Source organism: Orbicella franksi, chromosome 14 (genome assembly GCF_964199315.1).
Source record: "Orbicella franksi chromosome 14, jaOrbFran1.1, whole genome shotgun sequence".
In the NCBI taxonomy this organism is placed as follows: Eukaryota; Metazoa; Cnidaria; class Anthozoa; order Scleractinia; family Merulinidae; genus Orbicella; species Orbicella franksi.
The window spans coordinates 16115181-16135251 of record NC_138158.1 but is presented as its reverse complement, the minus strand read 5'-3'; the positions used below and the strand labels follow the sequence as shown (position 1 = coordinate 16135251).

The window sequence follows — 20071 nt, the reverse complement described above, 5'->3', positions numbered from 1 at the left end:
CTGTGAGCCATATTTACTACAGACAAATAGCTCGTTTCCATTGCGTTTGTCTGAATCACAGGGGATGTTTAATTTGGGGCAAATTTGTCAAAATTCCGACGCAAAAATTTGAAAGCCAACTTAACGTCATCAACCCGTGCTCTGTTCTCTGATAAAGCACGCTCTTTCAGCCAATCACAGCGCGCGTTATATGGAAACTTTATCATAAATACTTACAGTCGAAAAATGAAGTAGAGTCTAGAAAGTAAATTTAACAAAGCCTGCAATGATTACAGACTGATTGAGGGTTTTGTTTGTTTTATTCAATCACCACATACTTAGTATAAGCTTTAGCTGACAAGGATAGTACAAATGTGAAATGATATTTCCACAACTCTGCTTACCTTTGTACTATCTAGTGGAACCTATATCTACATCTACATTATGGAGGTCTTGCAAAGAGAGGCATGCTCCCATCACTGTAAGACATTAAATAAAAGAAAATAATAATAAAAAGCAGGGTGGGGGGTGGGGGGTAAAAAACCTTTAAAATATATAATAAAATATGTACATAATTTAAAAAGATTACTAAGAAAAGTTAATTAAGATTAAAAAATTAGAACCTAATTAAACCTGCATGCCTCTTGTAAGATTTGTGTAAAACAGAAACAATAAATTGTAACCATTTTAGCGTTCTGTAAACAGAATGGAAGTAGAAATAGATAAATTAATTTATTATCAGTTAAGGAATACTTAGCAGTCGAAGCTCTCATAAGCGACCACCTTAGAAATTCAAAAAATTGGTTGTAAGTAGAACTGGTCGCTTAAAGAATGAGCTTTTGTAACAACAACAACAACAACAACAACAACAACAACAGTTTATTTCTACTACTGTAGACAGCTAAAAGAATTTACAAGATTATAATTATAAATAAATAAATAAACAGTACAGTACATACAGTAGTGGGACACCCAAAATAACTAAAAAGCTAAACTAGTTGGGTGACCGTAATTATAATAATTAAAAATGTGAGAGTCAGGAAAGAGGCACAACAAATACATTGGTACACGTAAGTATCATAAACTTAGTACAAGAGTAAATATACAAAACAAAACAAAATAAATAGATATAAACCATCAAAATATCAGTAAAGATTAATAGAGACTAATGAAATGCGAAGTTAGTTCGTTAGTTAGTAAGTGACCGCATGGTAAAAACAATAGAGGGTGGTCGCTTACTAGAACTTCAGAAACTCATTAATAATTCATAAAGAAATACAAAAGAAATTAATGTTTAATGAGTGTCTTTATATCTGATAAAGACACTTTAAATCTAAATCTAAATACAAATACAATACTGCAAGATCTACAAGATCTTTATAAACGAACCATTAACGCAGCGTGCAGTTTCATTAAAGCATCGATTTATAAGTAAAAGCCGAGACTCTGAGTGATCGCTTACAGGAGTTCAGAAACAGAGGAAAAATCCAGTTGGGTAATCCCAAAAGTGGTCATAGTCGCTAACGGTAGTGGTCGCTCACCAGATCTTTTCATTGCAAAGTTTAAGTCACATTTCAAACAGGGTTTCACAGATCATAACTAGAGCTGGTCGTTTACAAAAGTGGTTGCAAGGAGAGCTTTGACTGTGCCACATTACTGTAACTAACATAACAGCCGCATAATTTGTTATAAACTACACCTATGATTCCAACCTGCAACCTAGAGAAATTTGATTAGGCATCATATTACGAACTTTAAAACCCAACACTTAAGTAAATTGTATATGGGTGTAGACTTTTTTTCCTTTATGTTCTGAAGATACTAATTCATGCATTGTATTACTTACTCTGTACTGATGTACTACTCTGTACTGATGTACCGCTTATAAAACAGTTTTGCTGTTCTGTATATTTTAACGATTCTGTGGTTATTTTATGAACGGCCGGGCCACGGAAATAACCGTAAGATGGAGTATTACTTGATGGCTCGTGTATTTTAGCGATGTACAAAAACGTTCAGATTTCGCTTCCACTTTGCTGAAAATCAAATTGTAAATGGTCAGTGTAAAACGCAGACTGCACACTGCACACTGCAGACCGGGGTAAAATGTGAACTGAAGGTAAAAATGCAGACTGCAGACTACTGACTTCATAGGTATATATTTTATTATTATTTCCATTATTGGGTGCTGACCGTAAACATGATTATTCACGCTAATGTAGTAAAAGTCTGCACTCCAGTTAGCCAAAATAGCGTTCTGGGTAGACTGAATATCATTCCCTCTTTAATGAGCCTAAAAAATGCTCGGCCCCGGTTAGTCTGTTTACGGTCAGCTCTTATTGGTGGAAATAGTAACACGATTTGAAGTGAAGAAGTCTATAGTCTGCTCTTTGCACTTTCATCGAATCATCTATAAATGGAATAGACTGTCAAGTCAAGTTAGAAATGCTGATGAAATATCTCTTTTTTTTTTTTTAAAAAAAAAAAAAAAAAAAGGTTAGAATTTTTCTTGGAGTAATTTGAAAATTTTTGTTTTTTTGGTTTACCCAGGTTTTTTTTTAGCATATTGTACATATGTATATATATTGAGTTTAGCATTTTATTCATGGTTGTTTCCCTAGTATGGCGCCTCAGTGTTTTTGCTCACGGCCCCATCTCCCGTTTCTATAATTTTAATCATTATTTTTGCATGGAGTAAATGTAATAAATCCAAATCTAAATCTAACCCTGGTCTGCCGCCTGGATTTTTCTGCTTTCCCACCCCACCCCCCCCCCCTGGCTAGCCGTTCCCCCCAGGCTGTAGTCTTCGGTCCGCAGTTTGTGTTTTACACTGACCGAATCAAAAACCTAGTGTAAAATAAGCTTATTTACACTGTAAAACTGTAGTCAACCCTGGAAGGTAGAAGCCTAATGAACAAAAACATCTGACATACTTCTAACTGAGCACGAAATGTTCCGATTCCTAATAGAGAAGAAAAATCACTTGAGGCCTGAAAACCCTGTTCAAAGTGGTTAAGGTAATTCCCCTGAAATAAAACTGTTAATAGATTTTTGTTCAAACCTTGTCCACCATAAATTATGCGCAGTAAGGATGCGCAATGCAAATGTGAGGAATCACCTTAACTCCGATGTGTTTTCCAGGAAATGGCGCATCAATGTTTTGTTCTCAGTGCTTCTCGGCTCCTGTCGAGTGGGGAGAATCCGCTGAGCGATGTGGGTGCAGGCGCTTGGCCACGTGATTTCCCGCGGATTTGTATAACGAACATTCGAAGAGACAAAGAGAGTGCTAGCCTCCCACGCAGAAACTCTTAGGGTTCGTCGAAGGAACACGGGATGAGTCCTAAAAGCGTCTGCATGAGAGGCTAAGAGAGTGCTTTCCAACTAAAATCGATTTATCCATGTTCAGTATAACGAACCCGATAAGCTATCGGGCCCGAAAAGTTATCAGGTCTTTCGAGAAACAGGCCCCAGATTTCCCCAGATTACAACAAGTTAACGTGACATGTGCCCGCGATCCAATCGAAAACCCCGCACTTGGACAGCGGTCAACTTAAAAAAGCTTACCTCGGTAGACTCTAAGCCTGAGCTTGCGATATGGTCACCACGTGATACTGGTCAGCAGATACCTTGTTTTGACAGATGTCAATTGACCTAAACATGGATGTCCAGTATAAAATATGTACACTGTAAGCCAAGGTTGCATGCCTCAATCGACGTATTAGCTTGAGTATGGCCGCCATATTTTGCAACGTCGTCGTCGTTAGGCGCGTGTGCCCGCAATCCACGCTGCTAGCCAGGTTGACCATGGAAAAAGAGTTGCTTGGTTTTCTATTTCTATGCATACATGTGGTTCTCATTCTATAGTTATGGGGCTCCACTTGGCGACCCTTCGGGCCGCTGGAGCTCCGCTATTATTCTACAAGGGCCAGGGAAAAGCCTAAGCTGACTACCAAAGTCAACAAACTTGAATACAAACCGGAAGAAAACAGCAGGGGTGAGGACTGTCACAGAGCTGTACTTTGCTCTCTGCACGATCTGAGATTGGCTCACTAGTTCTATTTTGTAAATAATAACAGCAAACCATCTATCTCCAACTGTTTCAAACCATTGTGTCAAAATTTGTTTTCGAGTCGATATAATATTTTGTTTGCAAAGGAAATCGAACTACTCTCTACGACTTTGTATTCACCCTTTTTGGCATAAATGCATAAAATGGCCCTAAATAATGACATGATGCTCAGAGGGAAAACAGGCTTAATTCTACATGTACTCTCTCTCATGCGTGTTGTGTGACTCAATGTTTGGGTTCTTATGCATTTCATGCATACAGACTCCTAAGTCAGAGGCAGATCTTGATTGTCAGTCAGTCAGCCTGTCACTCTGAGGACGAGATAATACGTAACAGACCTCGGGAGTATAAATAGTCTGCCAGGGAGACTGGGTACTAGTAATTGCGAGTTACGTCGACGATTGCTTCTGGTGCAGCGTTGTTGTTGTGTAATTGCAGCCGTTTTACCTGTTTTGTGAAAATTTAGAGGAGCTTTCCCTCGGAAGTTAGCTGTAATTGTTCAAGGTAATTTATTTCTATCTCAAAATCGCTCTGTCGTGCTGTTTACGATTTCATTTCGACAATTAACTGCACCGCCTTATGTCTGCCTTGGTTGTTCTTTGTTATTTCATTTAGGTGTTGGAGTGAGTTTCCTCGGCGATACGGGAGTTGTTTGCTCACGCAAGCCAACATATGTAGACTCGGCTTGTGTTTAGTGCGGATTGCACTGAAACTAATCCGCTTTCGCAAGCCCACATTCATTGGCTTGAAATCCGGTGCGGGTTTACACCACAAGCCAGTTAACAGGGTTGTCAAAATGAGCAGGCGATCGGCGCAATAAAATGAAAATAAAATTGTTCAGTTATAAATTTGTTTGAACCCAAATTGGGTCGGAGGGAATTAAGTATTTGCTGCAAAAGTGCGTGACACGAATCGAAACTGATTTATATGTTTATAATTAGCCGTAAAATGTTCTACACCTCAGCGCATCATTTTCTGAAGCGAAAATTCTGGATAAAGTATCTTAGAATAGTCTGGTAATAGTTGACTTCTCGTTCTGTTCAAATGACACTGTAATAAATAGGACTGTAGTGTTTTTTTCCCCCAGTTAAGTGCTACTGTATGAGAGAAGTAGATTTATTTACACAAGTATTAACATTTAAGGCTGTCGGCGGGAAACTGCTTATCCGTCATAAAACTGCAGAATTACTTCAGTCTACACTATCCCTCACTTTAATGGGAATAAATATACTCCTTTGTATTTTTTGAAGCGATATACTAATTTTCTATATCTAATTTTATAAACACACAAAAATGATACAATTCAACCATTTCAATCATCGGGTAAACATAGAATATTTAATTTATGCTGTGTTTACATTTGAGCTTTTACCAAGGTAAACAGTTACTAAGGTCAACCTTAGTAACTTAACCTTGGTTGTGTTTTCACTAGGACAATTTTGGCTAGATAAAGTCGGAAAGGTCCGGAAATGCAGTGAAAACAGTTCGTCTTGAATTTAGCGAGTTAAAAATGCACGCTGTTTTCACCAGACAAAACAATATCTCGCCAATATGACCGGAAATTCACGCCAAGTTATACTACCTCGCGAGATGGTATAACTTGTCCTGGTAAATGCCGCAGCCAATCACATTGTGCGTAGTGACAGACGCCTGCAAAGAATTTGGCAATAGTATTTACCAGACGCTCGTGTCGCGGTTCGTTTTGCGAAACAGAACTTAAGCGGCAGACGAGTTCAACAGTCCTTCTCAATTATTTCGGTTTACCATTCCTACGGTCCCGCTAGATTCTCCAGTTTCTCGGCCAGGCCACTGCGTCGCTCGACGTGCAGAACAAGTTCCTGCATTACAACAGTTCGTCACATCTTCCTCAGCCTGCGTAGCAAGCGTTTCTGTGGGGTTCGGGAGCAAAGGATTACAGCGCGAGAAATGGTTCTCGCCCCATTTTCCGCGCAGACAAAACACCGAAAATCCCGTTCCTCGGTCTTTCTTTGCTTCCAACACGGAAACGCTTGCTACGCAGGCTACATCTTCCTCGTATCTGGGAACATTAACCGCATCCTCTGGAAAAGAAAAAAAAAGCCTTCTCGATCTCCTGCGCATAAATATAGCTAGAATCAATACAAGAGAAGTCGTTAAAAGCGCTTCCAATCTCACAAGTATTTGAAAGTTGCGCACCTTTGTAATTTGAATCTTCTGAGTCAGCGGGTTAAATTCTTGGTTAAATTTCCAGTGAAAACAAATGTCACGTTTAACTAGCAAATGTTGGGCAGTAAACAAACACCTAGAAAGAATGTTCAGCTAGTTAACCGGCCCAGGGAAAACGCAACCCTTGGTACATTCGTCCAGTGTTTATACCGGCTCAAATAACTCAAGTTGACCTTTCAACATTCGCGCGCGCTGCATTATCAACGTCATGAAATCGAACTTGGACGAGGATCCCACTGCAGTGGAACAGGAGCAAACTGAGGTGCCATCATTTTCATAGGCGAAGACCTCATTCCATAATGCTGCGGCGAAAATTCAGCTGCTTGATCATACCCAGAGTTTACATGGTTATATGCGGAGAAACGTGGATACGTTGTATATGCAGCATCATCCCTGGTGGCAAAATATATCGACAATAATTACACAACAAAGGATCGAAGTTTGTCTTGAGAAAGTTGTAAATAATATTGAGAATGAAAAATATAATGCTTTCTTTTACGTGACGGATTGCTCGCCGTAAGAAGATCGATCCAATCTTTCCACGTTATCTGCCTTAATAGCCTAATCAAAACTGGAAAAGAAACGCTTTGCTTTGTCGACCATCGCACAATCTGCTCACGGCGGGAAGTGAAATATTACGCCGCCACAAGCGGATATATCTGTCATCTTGACCTTGGTTACCAATTGTAACCATGCGTGACCACAGGGTAATCACAACTTTTACCTCGGTTAATTTTTTTTTTTTTTTTTTTTTTTTTTGTTTTTTTTGTCTTTTGCGGCATTTATCCAAAGTATCAGTTGGCATTTACACACGGAAAATGTTTACCTAGGTAAGTAAACTCTGGTACCTCGGTAAACCGTTTAAGTCTAAACACAGCATTAGAAGCAGAGTCCCGACGAGATGGTTATCAGACAACGCGTGCGTGTCAAATACGTTCGCTACTACAAAAAAAAGCCTAAAATTCGGAACATGAGGTTAAAATATGAAAGAAACTTTAAATAACCTTATTTTCAAATTAAATTTCATACGAGATAAAGCCAAGAAAGCGCCAAAATATCGAACATTTCAAAGCCGTGGATTTCTGTGAGCATAATTGCCAAATTTATCGGCCAGGGAGCTCCTGCTGTAGTAAAAGGGTAATTTCTTTTTTAGGCTCTTGATGAGATTTTATTCTCACTGGGTTTTTTAGTTTGTAAAAAAGACAATGGTATAATAGTACACCTTGTGAAATAAGTTCAAGAAGAAAAAGATGAAGAGGTATTTTTTATTGCCTCCTTGTGCACAAAATACAAATACAATACAGTAGAGATACAATACTTAGCTCTTATTAACCGAGCTGGAGGTCTGTATGGGAGAATCTTGACCGAGGTCGTGAGTATAGACCGAACGCAGTGATGTTTATTATAGGGCAAAGAAGAAAAATTAAATTCGTTTAATGTAACTGGTTTGCTGACATTTTGCTTGCGAACGGCGATGAGCTTAACTTAAACCTGCCGAAATTGCTCGTCCTCTTTACTTTTTTTTTTGTCATCAGGCTTTTTGGCACTTCCATAAATGAAAAAAAAAAAGGTGAATATTTTTGTATTTTAGTTTGCTATTTTTTCAACGCAAAATGAAACCGATCTAGATGCCGGTCTGGATGGGAAAATCTAGACCGCGGTCAACATCGATTTCAGCCAATCAAATTCGTGAATTCGGTAGTTCCCAGTCCTTGTGAGACACAGCCATATAATAAATACAAATATGACACATACTTTATCACAACTCCCTACAAGGGTTTTTCGGTTACAAGACTACATAACTATCATACTAAAATAACTAAAACAATAACCAAATAACTAAGGTAATAAATATGCATTAAAAAATTAGTGACATACAATGGATTGGATTTACGCTTTACAAATTCATAGATTAATCAGAAAAAAGTAGGTAAACAATTCTTTTCCTAAAAACGTCGACAGAGTCTGAAGATTTAACATCGTCTCTTATATTATTTCAGAACCTAGTACCACGGTAGGTGAAAGACCGCTGTCCGGTGGTTCGACGGCGCCTTGAAATGTTCGGTTGACCGCGTTGTTTAGTATTTCTGGTGTGAACTTGTGACCACAGAGTAAATTTCTCAATTAAGTACACAGGGAAGAGTTTATGAACACATTTAAAGATCATTACGGCATTGTTCAAGTAAAGTCTGTCATTGGCAGGCAGCCAATTTAGGGATACCATGTGCGAAGTAACGGTGTAAGTGTAATTTACATTGTATCAAGAAAAAAAACAAAACGCTAGTAAGGCAGGTGAAATTCAAATGAAAACTTTCTACTTATTATTGAAATCTTCTACTTGTTTGTTTTTAGAGCGATTTGCTTGAGTGAGTCAATCCTCCCTAACCTTTTTGCCGTGACGTTTACACGAACACTGGATTGGAGAATAACAATAATTAAGAGTGGGAAAATCATCAACAAATGTACACAATGTTAGCTGAAAGAAGCACCACATTGCATCTCGGGGAATTACTTTTCAATCATTTTCCCAGTGGGAGGGGGCGACCCCCTGAGTGCGCGTCTTAATTTGTCCAGCCGCTTCGCGGCATGTTTTTCACGCAAACCTTAACCGCCTACTTTTGGGATGGAGACCGCTACTCAAAAAAAACAAAAACAAAAACAAAAACAAACAAACAAACAAACAAACAAACAAAAAAACAACAACTGACAACCCTACGGTGCTCAGTTGTTGATGTTGTTATGTATTTAAACAGGCTTAGTCATTACAGCAGGAAAACCTCTTGACACTACATGTACAAGTTCAAGTTGACATGTGTAAACAGTGCCAAGTTTAGAGAGTTAAAACTCACGTGGGACAAAATAGGCACAAAATAGGGCTAAATTGAGAGATTATTGTTGTGTTACGTCCCATTAGGACTAAGAGCTGAATAGATAGCTATTATTAGAGGGTAAAGTAAGTAAACAGTATTCTGCCATACATTTCGAACTTAAAAATTGTAACGACTTGTTATGTCTACCTTCTCACTTGTAGCAATTCAACTCCCAGATACTGACACTTGAAAACAGCATTCCAGCCGAAAGGAATAAAACTAAGCATAAGACCCCAAGTACGCATTGCGGACCTATTTTTGGAATAGCGTTATATGTGATGTGATCACGCAGATTAAACATGGCGACGTTTGACTACTGAGACTTGTTATCCAGCGGCGAGAAACGAGAGTTTTTTTTCGTTCCATGAGTGATTGCGACACCACCGTTTAGAGACTTGAAAGTTTTCTGTGGGCTGATGATCGCGGTAAACGTTCTTTCGTCAAGCTGCGTCTTGTATTTTGTCCTGTTTCCGATACTTCCGCATGCAGGTACGTTTCAGTGATTCAGTATCTATTCGGCATCTGTTTCATTTGCTGCATGAACTGAAAATAGAATGGTGTTGGTGACAAACATGGACAAATTAAGCCCCGGCCAAACGATCGCAACATGTCAACGCAACATATCGCAACATTGTTGGGCGCAACATGTTGCGTGCGTTTGGCCACCGTGTTGCGATGTGTTGCGACATGTTGGGTGTTGTTGGCTCAAGTTTGAAAATGGTCAAATTTGAGCCAACAACACCCAACATGTCGCAACACATCGCAACACGGTGGCCAAACGCATGCAGCATGTTGCGCCCAACAGTGTTGCGATATGTTGTGTTGACATGTTGCGTTCGTTTGGCCGGGCCTTTACATTCGTTAAACTAGAAGTCTGATCACAAATAAGCTTAATATAAGCATAGAATAATATAAAGGAATACATGTTTTCAGATAGTTGTCTGAAGCCCATATTCACAGTAAAGACAGTAAATAATGTGACCTCTCACGCGAACACGTTCCTAACGGTTAACCGTTCTTAAACCGATAGCCGTTCGGAATCGTTCATTAGCCGTTCGAATGGGCTGAGATACCGTTCGAACGGCCCGAGCTATCCGTTCAAAAGCATTGACATCCGTTCGAACGGCTCGAGCTATCCGTTTGAAAAACATTGTCATCCGTTCGAACGGCCGGGCTATTCATTTAGAAAACTGTGCCATCCGTTCGAACGGCTTGAGCTATCTGTTTAGAAGCATAAAATGTCATCCGTTAACAAAATTGGTTCAGCGTTCTAACGAACAACTTGCCAAACGTCACGAACTTTGTAAACATGAGCTGTTTACATTTAATATCTCCTGAATGGTGACGGGCTTTTTTTTTTTTTTTTTTTTTTTCTGCTCCTTAGTCATCTTTGCTTTTATAACATCCGATTATCGCTACGCAGTATTTTTATTCAAGGCTCAAGTGTTATTCAACAAGTTTTTCCGAAACTGCTTTGATCGCAGACAGTATACAAATATCAAGGCTCCCTCTTTTTTTTTGAGGTTTAAAAGACGATATCTCCGGTGGGAATACGCTGTGGCAAACGCAGACATATTTACGGCTGTGCAGAAGAGGTTTTCACGGCCATCGTCTTCATTCACCACTTCCCTTTTCCCGGGAAAAAAATCTTTTGACTTTTGAAATGGAACTTCACAGCGGCTTAACAAAGTTGTACCTTTCGCACGGCCGCTTTGACACTCACAAGTTATGTTATTGTAATGCGGTGTAAGCTTTAAGGCGGTGTTTGTCTTTGACTATGCGCTGTAAATTTCTTTCAAGATTCACTGTAAAATACGCGGCTAATTCTAAGCATGGTTGGCTTGTTACTGTAAAGAGATTTTATATGATCTGATATCAAGTACACGTTATTCACGTGATGATATTTATTTGTAGGTAATTGATTAAAACACACACAAGCGATTTGATACTCACGCCTTTCTGAAAAATACGTGACACAACTTGAAGCGTGATTTGACTCGTGCAGAAATAACTCACAAGTTGAAAGGCTGTTAATATCATAATTAGCGTGGCCTGAATTCAATGCTAAAGTAACACCAAGAATGGGTGAAACTCTGCCTTCAGTGGCAGAATATTTTGATGTTTCAATCCTGTGTTCACTTAACTTTACGTACGTTGTAGCAAAATGAACACGACCGACAAATTAGCGCCCGCTTCTTTGCTTACTCAAATTAGGCAAAAATATATTTTGCCCACACTCAAGGAAACGAGAATTACTGGCACTTCGTAGACATTTTCGTTACTATAACTAGCGCTTTTAGTTTAAAAGATACATATAGTGAGAAAGCGTCACCTACTCCGTACGGCAGCGTTTTGACGAGCGAGGTGTTAATAAAGTTATTCCAGGAGTTATTATTTACATAGAGGATATTACGCGGTAGCGAGAAGATATGAATTTTATGTTCGAGTGACAAGAAACTGCGTTGATAAACATGGCAATAAAACGCATGTTAAAAAACAAAGTTCATTTACTTGACGTTTCGTATGCTTCAACATACATCTTCAGAAGTGACCGTTAGGAATAGAAATAACAACTAAATTTCCATTTAAAATAAGTAACTAATTAACAGTAACAATGACAAAAGCTGAGAAAAATTTGCATATAAACAGAACGTAACATGTCGATCAAAGTCGATCATCGAAAACGTAGTCGATAAGTTGATAGTACTCGATACTTGTCGATAATTGTCAATCGACAAATTGAGTTTGTCGATAAAAGTCGATAATCACAAGGTTTCAACTGATTATCGATTTTATCGACAAAAATGCAGACAAATGTTTCAATCAGCAACAAAATTCAAGTAACCAAACCAATAGTAGCTCCAATGACTTTTTATGCCGAGTGTAAACAACTCTAAAGTAAATCTGTATGACAATAAACTTAAATGAAAACCTGAACAACCAAGTGGTCTGTTTTTCATTACAGAGTAGAATGTTTATATTACCTAGAGAAATGATCGATTAACAGTTTCAGCTGAACTAAATCGCGATCTATAACATAACTCGAACCAACCTAGTTCCCAGAGTCTCTCTAGGTGGGGGAGATTAGAGATCCTGGGAACTCGAAGTCGTGTTTCTTCGGGGGGACAGAACGGGCCAAAGTTTAGACTAGATGCGGGAAAAAATCGAGGCCAGCAAAGTAATTAAGAGGTAACGTAAAGTAAATTGACATTTTATTTCATCAGTGTTTTTATTCAGTTCAACATTTGACAAATACAAGCTGCTACGACTCTCCTCCCTCCGCTAGGTGTGCTATATTCGTCGGGTTTGTATGCCCCTTGCTTCTCCTTGCACCTGTGACTGTTGCACCAGTCCGCAACTTACGTATGCCTACGTCATACATCGTTTTTTGTATTTCCGATACTTGTCGATTGAAATCGATCAAAATCGATCAAAATCAATTATAATCGAACAAAGTCGATAATCACAATAAATTGTGTGATCGACTTTTATCGATTTCTGATATTTGTCGATTAATTAGTATCGACAACGATAGACAATGATCGATTTTTATCGACTATCGAAATAATCGACATGTTACGTCCAGATATAAACAATGTAAACTAATAAAAATAAAGCTTTTCGCTGCTTACATTATCATTTAGGGCGGGTTTTAATTCCCTTATTAGCAGAGTCTCTTTTATCTTGCAATGTGTATCTGTCCGACCTTTCGTTAATATATCAAAGTGGTCCCATTTGAAGTTGTGACCAGTTGACGTGACGTGGTCTGCAATAGCAGAAGCATGACACCTACTTTTGATCGATTTAAAATGTTCAGTTTTTCCGTCATGCAATCTACGTTTGTTTTTCTAATGTAGAAATCCTGGCAGTCCCAACAACTAGCATTATACACAACTTTTGACAGTTTGGAACGTTTGATCCTATCCTCGTAGGGAAATAAAGACTTAATGCGATTAGCGCTTTGGAAAATAACCCTAAGATTAATGCGGCCATAAACCTTATTAATGCAGGTCTTCAGTTGTTTGGTAGCAATTTTGCTTTGTACCCCTAAATAAGGTAGAACTAAGATTATTTCCTTCTTAGGGACTGTGGTGGTTGGATTCTTCGGTTTGCGTTGCTGCCTGTTCAGAACATCATTAATGTTCTAATTGATAACACCCGCAGGGTATCCATTTTGTAACAACAACTTCGTCAGTTCATTCAAACAAGAGCGCAAAAGAGAAGGTGACGAACAGATGCGGAAACAACGAAAAGTGAGAGTTCGGATGAGGTTTACTTTGTATTTCCTAGGTGTGAAGGAGTCCCATTTTGTGTACAGGCCAGTAAAGGTCTTCTTTCGGTAAATGGATGTTGAGAAAGTATGACTGTGGCGTTTGATGAGAATGTCCAGGAAAGGGATTGCACTGTTATCTTCAAATTCAACGGTGAATTTAATATTTGCGTGGCAGTTATTGAGGTAGTGTAGAAACTGAGTTGCTGTGTTTTTACTGTCGAACAAGGTGAAAGTATCGTCAACGTATCGTAACCAAATGGAAGGGCGAGCATTGTTATTACGAACCCATTTTTCTTCAAAATGGCACATAAAGATATTGGCCAAAACAGGACCTAAAGGAGAGCCCATAGTCATACCATCAATTTGGTCATAGTATTGGCCATCAAATATGAAATGACTCCTCTTTGTGGCAAACTCCAGCAGAACTTTCAAGACTGAACGGGGCAGTGTTGGTGGTTCATTGTAAACAATGAACTAACGTCACATCATTTCATTGTTATGGTTATACGTCTTGGCCCAGTCCGCAAAAATAAAAGAGTCCTTGATCGTGGATTCATTCGTGGAGATGGGTTGAAGTATGTGCACAAGATATGATGCCAAATTGTAGCTGTAAGTGTTAATTGAGGAAACAATCGGGCGAAAACGGCAACCAAGTTTATGAACCTTAGGAAGGCCATAGAGGACACCAGTGGTAGAACCACATGGTAGTATCTTATGGAGGATGGCATCATCAATGATTTTATCATTCTTCAGTTTGCGAAGATACGATATTAAGCTGTCTTCTCTAGACTTCGTAGGGTTCTGCGTAAGCTTCTTAAATTTTGTTTCATCTGAGATCAACAATTTTACTTTATTCAAGTAATCAAGTTTGTTGATGATTACAACTCCGTTCCCTTTATCAGGTTTTGTGATTATAATGCTTTCATCTTTTCGTAAATCAGTCAGTGCTTCCCATTCCTCTTTGCTAAGAATGTGTTTCTGTTTTGAGAAATCATACGTGTAAATGTAGCCATAAGATAACGTCAAGTAAATGAACTTTGTTTTTTAACATTTGTTTTATTGCCATGTTTATCACCGCAGTTTGCGTGTTATTTCTTATCAAGCTACGATGGCCAAAGAAAAAGAGTATTTATGAGAGAGATATTGTTCTTGTCACGAGAAGATTTCCAAGATTTCCGAAGAGTTTCCTAAACTTGTCCGAAGGTCATACGAACATTGTCGAACATTTTCCGACATTTTCCGAAGATTGTCGAAGATTACCGAAGACTTTCGAGGAAAACCCGGAGATGTTTCGATTATGCACCAACGAATTTAAGTACAATTTAAGAGACAAACTTGATATCAGTGAAATCGACATCTTCACTAGTGAGGATATGAGATTACTTCATGGAAAATGCGAGCGTACGATTCTTATTCACGAGTTGAGCAGTACAGTCAAACCTGCATTAGACGGACACCTTCGGGACCCATGCAAGTGTCCGCTGAATACAGGGTGTCCGCTGAAAACAGGTTCCCTCAGAATTCGTCTCAAAAAGGTCATTAATATCCGTCAGTATCAAAAGACTTTGAAAGGGTCAAACAGCATTCTCGTAAACGGTCAATAACTCTGAAATACCGTATTTTCTTAAAACTGACTAGTATATGAGGTAAAACGTATACAGTAACAGTATCTATATTGATCGAAGCATGCGAAGATTGACAAAATCAAACAAAAACAAAAGTTCTGTAAAAAAGTAAAAAACAAAAACCGAATAATAAAATATCGCATTTCTGTGACAGCTCAGTGTGTGGGCAAACTTAAATGACCGATCTACTAAAACATGGACAAAAAAATCATGCATTATTTTTGCAGTGTCCGTTTGATACAGGTTTCTAACAATAGAAATGACCATAAAAGCAGTGGCGGATCTAGGGGAGGGCACCCCCCTTATTTTGGGTAAAAAACGAAGAAATCACCCCGCCTCCTCTCTTAGCTCAAGGTCTGGATCCGCCACTGAAAAGTCAAGTTTAAGGTGTCCGCGTCCGCTTAATAGAGGTGTCCGTTAAATACAGGTATTTTTTTTACAGTGAACTGGGAAAAGAAAAATGGGACTTGCACTGCTGTCAGCTTAAAAGAGGGTGTCCGCGTAATATGGGGTCCGCTCAATACAGGTTTGACTGTATTAGAAAACAAACAAGTGAGTGCAGCGAACGAGTGAGTTTTTTGATCCATATCAACGAGTGAATAAAAATCGTACAAAGCATTTTCCATGCTGTAATATGGTTATTTCATAGGTGCTGAGATATTTTTGTGTAGCATTTGGTAGACAAATTGCACAAATGGGGCGATGAAAAGCGTAAAAAACAGTTTAAAATCGCTCAACAACAAACAAGTTAATGAAAGCTTATAACATTTACAAAACTTACTGTTTTCATCATATATGTCTAGAAACCTGTCGTTTTGAATTCCTGCCTTCTGAACCATTGTCTTCATTGAACCTTTGAGTTTAAATTGTTAACGGCAGCAGCGCTGGACTTGAAATGAACCAACCTTTCTTGCGGGTGAGTCTGCCTTTAAAGTATTGTTTACGGACAGGCAAAAGGGAGCGTCGTCTTGATTCATTTCGTCAGGTCTCTTCCTAGCAAAAAACTGTAAGCCGCGACAGGATCTCTTTCAGTTCCGTCGGTCGGGGACATTTTCGGTGGTACAACTCTGACATCGCTGTAGTCTGATCCAGTTCTAGCTTTTGTCTGTCTTTCATTAAACTCTAATTCCTCCGCTCCGCTTGCCGTTTTGTGTAGCTTTACATCTCCCCGGCCAGCACATATCACGATGTCCTTTGCACTAACGGAGTCCAAAGTGAAGAGTATTGTTTCGCCAGGCCAGATTAAAAGTGCCTCGGGACTACACATACCGAGCAAACCCTTGTGGTACATTACTTTGAACTCTTCGCTTGCATTGTCAAAGCTACCGATGCGTTGGGTTTATTCCCTTTTCCTTGCCTCTTCTGGTGTTTTTGCTTGGATTGAAGAACTTTTCTGGTTTCTCAAAGACGAAGTCGTTGAGTTTGCTGGCAGAATAGCCCTTTTTCTTCAAGTGTCGTTCGAAGCTGGCAATTAAACTTCGAAGCGAAGTTGGTTCGTACTCCGTGCCATCTTTAATGCGGACGGAGATGATAAATTGGCTAACGTATTCATTCAGCTCAACGGCTGAAATATCTTCAAGTTTCCTCAGTGTCTTCGTCCTTCGTTTTCAAATATCTTTCAAGCAATCTTACATCTCGTTCAGTTTTTTGAGCGGTATATTTGTTTTCTTGTTCTAAAATAAATTCTTCAACTGAGCAAACAGCAGCAAACCTTCCCTCGGCCATTTTTCAAAGCCTGCGGGTTTGTGCAACGGCTCTCGGATGACGTTCTTTTCAGTGCGTTAATTCATCATTAGTGAAATTTCGTCATTTGCGTTGTTGATTGGACGAACGATATTTTTTCACGGTGAAATTTTGTCGTTCGTGTTCCTGATTGGCTACATTTAGAATCGGTACGAATTTTATTCGCTATGATTTTCGTGGGTAAATCTCAGTACCTATGAAATAAATGGAAAATACGCCACCCGAGCCCCGGATGTGGTTTGCTATGAATTTTACGAGTGGTGTATTTTCCACTTAAATATGCCTTCTTCCACTTAAGAGTATAAATGACAGGGGTAACGCTGCGATGGAGGAATACCATCCCATCCACAAGGGATAGAAATACTCTTAGTCCCTTCATACCATGGAAACCAGACATGATCGTCGCCCTGTCGGGCCACTATACAGGGGACTGTAAATATCGAGAATTGATTTTCAAAACTGAAATCACGGATTTCTTCATATTTTGCCAGGAGAAACCCTTTGGTGAACTATTTTCGAAAATAAGACTAAAACTTGCCAGAGAGTTTTTGATTTTGAGGAATCCAACAAAAAGGAGAGTTGCGGTTTTCGCGCTGCCGCCGCAATAAATTCAGCCGAAAATTTGGACATATTCACATCAGTCTCCGAGAACGACGGCTCGGTCTATTAAAATGATCTAAAAAGCACTCTGGTACATGGCTTCAACCAACGACACTACACTCCAGGGAAGATCAGTCATTTCAATTACACGTCAGGCGAAGAAAAAATGGGTTAACTAAAACGGCGAATTCTGAGAATATTTTCAAGTCACTTGAGCTATTTGGGCGACCCTTTGACCTTTCATGTCCTTTGGAAATCAACACACGGCAGCTCTTACGTTGACTTTCATTCGTCGGAATACACGTTTCTTTGCTTTTGTTTGCTTTGCTAGCATATCCACAAGTAGAAGACGTTAGGCTTTTCAATTTGGAGGCATCTACCCGCAACATAATAAGAACAGCTGGAGTATTTTTGAAATTTGACTCACTTCGCATTTAGACGGTTACGATTAGCTGAAGTTGATCGCCGAATTACACATGAAAATTCGCATTTAGAAAACGGCAGTACTAAAAAGGAAGCAACAATCAAATAATGTACTTAATGCTTAGGAATCATTCCTTACCTCAGTGAGTTTTTCCTGACAGGGAACCGCGGCAATTTGGGTAAAACACAGGGCGAAAGTTGCACGTGGCAGTAACGTAAAGTGGCGGGGTGGTAGTGTAGTTTGGAAGGAGGGAATGGGTTTGGTGGGGGGGGGGACGTCTGGGGGTAGGGCAGAAATGTACTGGGTGTTTTTCGTACTGTCACTGCACGTTTTGACGGGCGAGTTCATTTTTACAGTGTGTCTCGAACAGGCAGCTTAAAAACGGTTTGTATAAGTCACCAGGAAGTCAAGATCTGTTCATGATATCCTGGACTGAGTCAAAGAAGTAGATTGGCGATGCAAAACGTTCATGACACAAATTTTCACTGCGTTGGTTGAACTCCATGATTTAAGATCGCTCGGATAATGGAGCATGAAAGAAAACTATTTATCCGCTCCGAGCAAAGATTTATCGGTTCCCTTGATGTAGATGATGATATGGGCGCATGTGCGCATGACCGCTACACAAAATGTAGGCGCCACAAAGTCGATTGGCTGACTTAGGGTAGACCAATAGACCAATAGCAAGTCAAATGAAATCTGTGTGAAAATTCAGTTTATGGTACCGACGTTGTAATGCGAAGGAAAAAAAATCAACTTCCCCCCAGCCCACAGGGATCGGAAGAACTCCCCCTAATACACGAGGAGGCTTGACCCGAAAAGGTGTAGCAAGTTTCTGAAAAAGAGATGCCTTGTGCCGACTTCAGGTATGCTAAAGGGAAACACTTTTTTATGGATGGTATATGAGAGAGTTATCTTGTCAGTCAAAACAACAGACAGGGAATCAAAGTTTAGACGTCGGTTGGGAGGCTGGGAGCCTCCCCCTGTGAGACTTCCCTCGAATTTCTCCTGACCTCTCCTTATCCTGGGCGGGGGAAGAGTGACCAGTTGGTTCAATGAAGCTGAAACTAAGTAACTGGAGGAAAATTTCAACCTTGGACGGACAGCAAACCGTTAGCTAGCGAAACGCTGAGAACCTGGCCGCGAAAGATATGCGTTTTTCAAACAAAACAGATAGGTGGAAACTGTTCTTTAGCGACGCGTTCCCCTCTGCAGAACAGATACGGTCATTAATTTTAGGAATGGCATCTAAGATACACTATCAATGATTTTAACTGTTAAAGTTGCCCAGCGTACGGGAGAGTTCTGTGATACCCGTCAGGTTGCACTACACGAAACACAGCTTTAGCCCTCTTAGGCTGTGTCGTCTTGAACCTATACAACATGAATAAGGAAGGAACTCCCGAGTAAAAACAATTAGCATACGCATGCTTTAGACTGCAAATAATTATTTCAAATGTTAGGTGAATACAGTTTCTCACCAAGGCGCAAGGTGGGGAACATTTTTGCATACGGGGGCTATCAAGAAATGAAGACCCGCTATGTTTTGAGTCTACCCTGTGTTAATAGTCCTCATGTTCTAAGTTGGCAACTATTGTTAGCAGCCAACAGCAATGCGTTAGCAAAGTTCACGTGGTAGTCACGTGGAATTTTGCAAAATTCACGTGCCGCACATATAAACTTCTAGCTGCTTTTATCAATTTGACAATATTTTTTTCACAAATCCTTACGCATGTCTTCTAGTTGCTTTTCACAAACCATAAACTAATTTTTGCCTTCAGCACGTGTCACCCATAAGCCGGCAACACTCCACGGGGGCCAGTCCTATAGGGAAATTCATTACCTGACGAGGTAATTCCTCGTTAAATTTCACGCGAAAAACCGGTATCGCACTTATCGCTAAGCGATGAGTGCGATATAGATTTTTCAAGTGAAATTTAATGTGGAATTCACGAGTCAGGTTATGAATTTTCCTTGAATCGCATAGCCTCCATGCTTTAAATGAAGAAAACCCCTTTTCATTTAAGGATAGTGCCTACATTTGTTAGTGCGCATACTTTCTGCGCATCACGCGAGGAATGGTTTAAGCGCCATGCGCGCGCTGGGTTGACATTGACGCAATCAACTACGCCACCAAGTAAACGACTAAAAGAAAACAAAATTGTTCTACTGTGACCAAATCAAGTTTAATGAACCCGTACTTAAACCAGGAACACCTAAATAGCAGCATATCGCTAACCACTAACTTTTAACGTCTTCCAGCTGAAAACCTATCTGTTATCT

At 39.6% G+C, this 20071-nt stretch overlaps 1 protein-coding gene across 1 annotated transcript in view; it reads left to right on the top strand.

Moving 5' to 3' along the window:
- Positions 1–8549: 8549 nt before the first annotated feature.
- The window catches only part of LOC145467312 (uncharacterized), a 166733-nt gene continuing 155211 nt past the window's right edge, over positions 8550–20071 (top strand). The window contains exons 1-2 of the mRNA XM_081450852.1: positions 8550–9057; positions 9168–9612. Coding sequence (XP_081306978.1) covers positions 9540–9612 — 73 coding nt within the window. The 5' untranslated portion in view covers positions 8550–9057; positions 9168–9539. The remainder of the gene's footprint in view (positions 9058–9167; positions 9613–20071) is intronic.